This window comes from Lactuca saligna, chromosome 4, assembly GCF_052625555.1.
Source record: "Lactuca saligna cultivar CGN05327 chromosome 4, ASM5262555v1, whole genome shotgun sequence".
In the NCBI taxonomy this organism is placed as follows: Eukaryota; Viridiplantae; Streptophyta; class Magnoliopsida; order Asterales; family Asteraceae; genus Lactuca; species Lactuca saligna.
The window spans coordinates 43,407,224-43,412,034 of record NC_136420.1 but is presented as its reverse complement, the minus strand read 5'-3'; the positions used below and the strand labels follow the sequence as shown (position 1 = coordinate 43,412,034).

At 34.9% G+C, this 4,811-nt stretch overlaps 1 protein-coding gene across 1 annotated transcript; it reads right to left on the bottom strand.

Annotated features, from left to right (window-relative positions):
* Positions 1-235: 235 nt before the first annotated feature.
* Positions 236-3,195, bottom strand: LOC145041722 (cell division control protein 2 homolog A). Its single transcript, XM_078989881.1, has 8 exons — positions 3,082-3,195; positions 2,380-2,419; positions 1,986-2,291; positions 1,740-1,913; positions 1,492-1,655; positions 1,332-1,419; positions 1,158-1,211; positions 236-519 (listed from the first exon to the last, which is right to left on the bottom strand). Exons 2-8 carry the CDS (start codon positions 2,386-2,388, stop codon positions 430-432), a joined length of 885 nt encoding a protein of 294 aa, XP_078846007.1. The 5' UTR covers positions 2,389-2,419; positions 3,082-3,195; the 3' UTR covers positions 236-429.
* Positions 3,196-4,811: the final 1,616 nt, after the last annotated feature.

Below are 4,811 nucleotides of genomic sequence, written 5' to 3'. Positions count from 1 at the left end.
AATTGTGGGGTGTTTATAGAAGATAGAAAATGCCTTGCTTTCATGGGACATAAAATGAAAAAGAAGACATGATGAGGATTCATTGTACATCAACAATAAGGAAAGAAACATGAAAATTGCACACCAAACAACTCCATTCAAAGGAAATAAAACATGATGATATGTCCTCCATCAAGAAAATTGTTACAAGAAATTTGAAACTTTTTTTTTTCAAACTAGAAAACAGAGTTTCAGATGAAGAGGTAGCCAATTCGATAATGGCTTTGCAAGAAACAACCTTAAAAATCACCGTGTCCTAAGATGGTAGAAACAAAAAAACAAAAAAAAAATCACCTAAAAACAAACAGCACACATATCTCACATAATAATCCATTCATTGAGGGTTTTTAAGTTTTGCACATGAAGATGACCTTAACCTGGTGAAGTGAATCATGGCACGAACCCGATATCCTTAAAGTATTCATGCTCCAGTGCTGTCCTCGCTGTAATTCTTCTGCTTGGATCCAAACACAGCATTTTCTGAAACAAAATTTATCATTAGATTAAATTAAATCAAAATTCAGTATTTGTTTGCTTTATAAATATATAAGTAGAGATTTGTTCCCTTGATAGAGAAAATAATATCATGGTCTGTTTGGTTTGCAGATTATCAATGGAATTGGAATTCAAGATTACATTCCATGGAATGTTTGGTTACCAAATGGACGGAATTGTATTCCGTCATTATCCTTTAAAACTAATCACCCTCGTTATATATATTGAAATAAATAGAAACAAACATTTAAATGTACATATTTACAATAAACAAAAATATTTAACACTACCCAAGTCCCAAGGGAATGGGGTAAGGGGAAAGTGAGAGGATAGAGAAACAAAAATAATTAATATATTAGAAACTTAGAAGTGATTTGATTTGAATTTCATTCCATAGTGTATTTGTGGTATTATTGAGTAAGATAAATTTGTTGAACATCAATTTCCCTTAAAAGTGTTCCAAGTTAAAGAGTAAACTTCATAAAAGAGACAAAGCAAGTATTCCAATGGGTTCTCGAAAAAAAATATCATGGCTTATTTGGTTATTGGATTCCAACGGAAATGGAATTTGAGATTCCATTCTGTGGCATTCAGAACCAATGATATTATCAGTTTGAACTTACACGTAGGAGATCAAGACCAGTTTTTTCAAGATTCGGTACCACAGTTGCCAGGTCCTGCAAATTAAAGGATACACCAATTACCACTTTTTTGACTAAAGACTAAAGTAAAAAAATAAAATAATAATAAAAGATCAAAAGGTTAAAGATTAAAGTGAAAAAAAGAAGACTAGTCACCTTTGAGGACCACTTTGGAAAGGCAGACTTAAAGTCAGGCAAAGAAGTCACACCAGGCCATGTATCTTCAGTTGGGGTTCCCATGATTCTATAATTAAAGAAAATAATATGAATGAGAAGAGAATATAGCAAAAAAAGTAGAAAAGAATTTGAATAGAACCTGAAAATCTTGAACAATTCATCAATCTCAGAGTCTCCAGGAAAGAGTGGTCGCTGATTCACCATCTCAGCAAATATACAACCCACAGACCACACATCAACAGGAGTAGAATAGTGGCGGGACCCAAGAAGGATTTCTGGTGCTCTATACCACAGTGTCACCACCTATAAAAGTACATCAAGCTGGCATAAGCAACGGAATCCGCAATTCCATTCCCTGATTCCATCATGAAAAAAAGAACTACCTACCTCATGTGTAAATGTCCTCACAGGGATACCAAAAGCCCTGGCCAATCCAAAGTCTGCAAGCTTTAAAGCATTGGTACGACGATCAATCAACAGGTTTTGAGGCTTTAAGTCTCTGTGGAGAACTCTATGAGAATGACAATAAGCAATGCCACGTAGGATTTGATACAAAAACGTCTGTAAATTCATCAAGATAACAAAAATGTGAGACTCTATGGTGTTCAAATATACTCAAAAAGGTTCGCTTACTTTTACAAGACGGGGATCCTTTGAAAACTCTGGACAAGAATCCATGTGTTTCTTCAAATCAAGGTCAAGATACTCGAAAACCAGATACAATCTTTTGTCACTGTGCACAACATCCTGTAACCTGACAATGTTTCCATGTTGCATTTCTTTCAAGAGTGAAATCTCTCTGATAGCTGTGCTAGGGACTCCTTCATCTTCTTGCTCCAGACGAATCTTCTTCAAAGCAATAGTTTCATTGGTGACTTTGTCACGAGCCTTGTAGACTACACCATATGTTCCTTCACCAATCTTCTCAACCTTCTCATACTATGTTTATACAAAAGTATTGAAATCAAGTGGTGGAAATGAGAATTGTAAATATTGGAGGAAGGTAATGGGATGTGATGTATTGTACCTGGTCCATCAAAAGTCCACTGAAATGGACTCGGTTGAATCTACATCCATATAGCACCAATTAATAAAACACACTCAGAAAAACTTCATTGGTACTAAAATGACATATTGGATACAAGGGCTTTAATCAAATAAGCAGCATGAATTACTCAAAGTTATTAACAGTACTTCCTGATCTAGCATTTCATTGAAAAAGCAACATGAAGTAAATCTAGTAGCATAAAAGTAGCCAAAAAACCTATCGATTATCAAATCATTATGCCTTTAATGATTGGTAATGATCACATCAAGCATCTAAAAGAGTTCGGTAAATATCTCCAACATTTCCCCCAAATGATTCGATCTTAGTAAAAGGACTTCAGTCAATCATCCAACTGAATGTCACATCGAAATCAACAAAAGCAGTACCGATTTACTAGATGAGAAGATCGCAATATGTAAAAAATTTAACCATCTACAATCTACGTCAGTTGAAGTACACTTCGACCAAGTCAAAGCAAAGTCACCAATTACATGTATGTTCTAAAGCAACATTTGCTATCGTTTTCAGAGTAAATGTGGTTTAGTCAACAAAATTCCAAAACATATGCAATTTCAAAGTTAAAATCTAAATAAAGTACTCCAAACTGTAACGATTGCAAGCTTAGATAGTGTTGAAAATGGAAGCCGTGATTTTCAGAGGAATCGAGAGTTGTTAGCATACCTGTGATGAAGAATCTAAGGTATTTGCTTGAAAGAAGATGAAAACCCCCTCTAGGTTTTGGGGGAGAACACGGTGTGAGGGAGAAGATATATGGAAATGGTGTGTATTTAATCACCAAAAGCTATGTATTTTTATTTGTTTTTAATATTTATAAGTATTTCCAATAAATGTAAAATAATTGCTTCCTCGAGGAAAAAATGTATCTTTAACTAACAAATAAATTTATGTCATGCGTTTACTCCTTTGAAAGATTTTTTATCATTATTTTTTTTTTTTACAATGAAAACCGGGAATGATAAAAAGTAAGTATAAAAATATTGAATTTTGGTAACATCAATCAATCACTTGAAAATGAAATTCAGTAAAATAAGTTAATCAATTTACAAACGATATACCAATTTACAAACGATATACGCTCTGATAAAAAGAACATGCTGAATAAACTTTTAAAAAACTATCAAATTGAACATATTATTTAACATGGTTCGGTCGATGTGATTTACGTCTACGGACGAACGAGAGATTGATGATTTTATTAATCTTCCAATAACAATGACAATCATTCATAAAATGTTGCACTTCACTTGAGCTCTAAATAAAATGAATCTTTCTTGTTGATAAACTGTTCTAAAATATATGTTGTCAAACTCAAAATGATTACTCTCTTGAAATTTATGCACTCATATACGCATGTATCTTACATATTGATTGTTGATGGAGATGTGTGGTTGTTTATGTAAGCATAAAGATACTCTAATTTTGATGGGCTAAGCACATCCATAATTAGGCCCTAAAATGAATTAGTCAATCACCTCACGTCATGCAGTTGGTTCTAGAATATCCAACCTTAGGGGGTGTGTATGATCACATGTTACGCACATAAGCAACGTATTCTCCATGCATGGGGTGCATTCAGCATCATATCATCATGTCCTTGAACCATTATGATCAAAAAAGCGCATTCTCTAGTCCAATAGCTTATTCTCCGTGTCAAGAGTGTGTTCTCCATGCTTCGATGCATTCTCATCAGGAGGAGCACATTCTTTAAGTGTTTGGTTACTTTGCCAAAGGTTAATCACATTAAGGACTTAAAATTATTTCGTCATTAGAGCATTCTCTTAATCAAATGGAGAATTATCTCTTTAGTCATTCTCTCACCAGGTGGGTATTCTCTCACCGACCATTTTAATCAAGTCTTCACAGCCCGACAATATTTCACTCAAAGGCTTGAACAACTTAGAGGGTGTTTGGTTTTTCTCTGCAGATCTGTGTGATCTCTTCTATCTGTGCAGACCACGTGTAGACATAAAGGTTTGCAGTGCGTTTGCTTTTTTGAAGTGCGCAAACATAAAAATGTATGCGCAAGGTCTTCACCACACAGACATGGGTCATCCTCTTCTAAAGTTTGTGAAGTGTCTTGAATCTAAAAAAAAAAAAAAAAAAAAAAAATGCCTTTCTTTCTTTTCTATATGAGCCTCAATTCCTCCAAACTTCCCACCCTCGTAGACAGAACTGTTGACCACTCCCTATTCGCTCCGGCACCGTTCTTCGTTCATCACCTCCGATCAGCACCGCCCATCGCGCCCTCCTCTCCGATCGCAGGCGACCAGACGACATCTCCTCTCCGATTGCAGCGAACAGCGAACAAGTTTTTTCCTTTTCTCGTCGTTTTTTCAGTTCTAAAATGAAATTGAGGATTAATTTTGCTGGAAAACTCTCTAATGCATTGA

What these genes read in the sequence shown, in the direction of transcription:
- LOC145041722 (XM_078989881.1), bottom strand. An exon ending in AGGATCCCCGTCTTGTAAAA is followed by an intron (nt 1,914 to 1,985) that starts GTAAGCGAACCT and finishes ATGAATTTACAG; the next exon opens with ACGTTTTTGTATCAAATCCT. An exon ending in CTGGTCTTGATCTCCTACGT is followed by an intron (nt 520 to 1,157) that starts GTAAGTTCAAAC and finishes ATTTTGTTTCAG; the next exon opens with AAAATGCTGTGTTTGGATCC.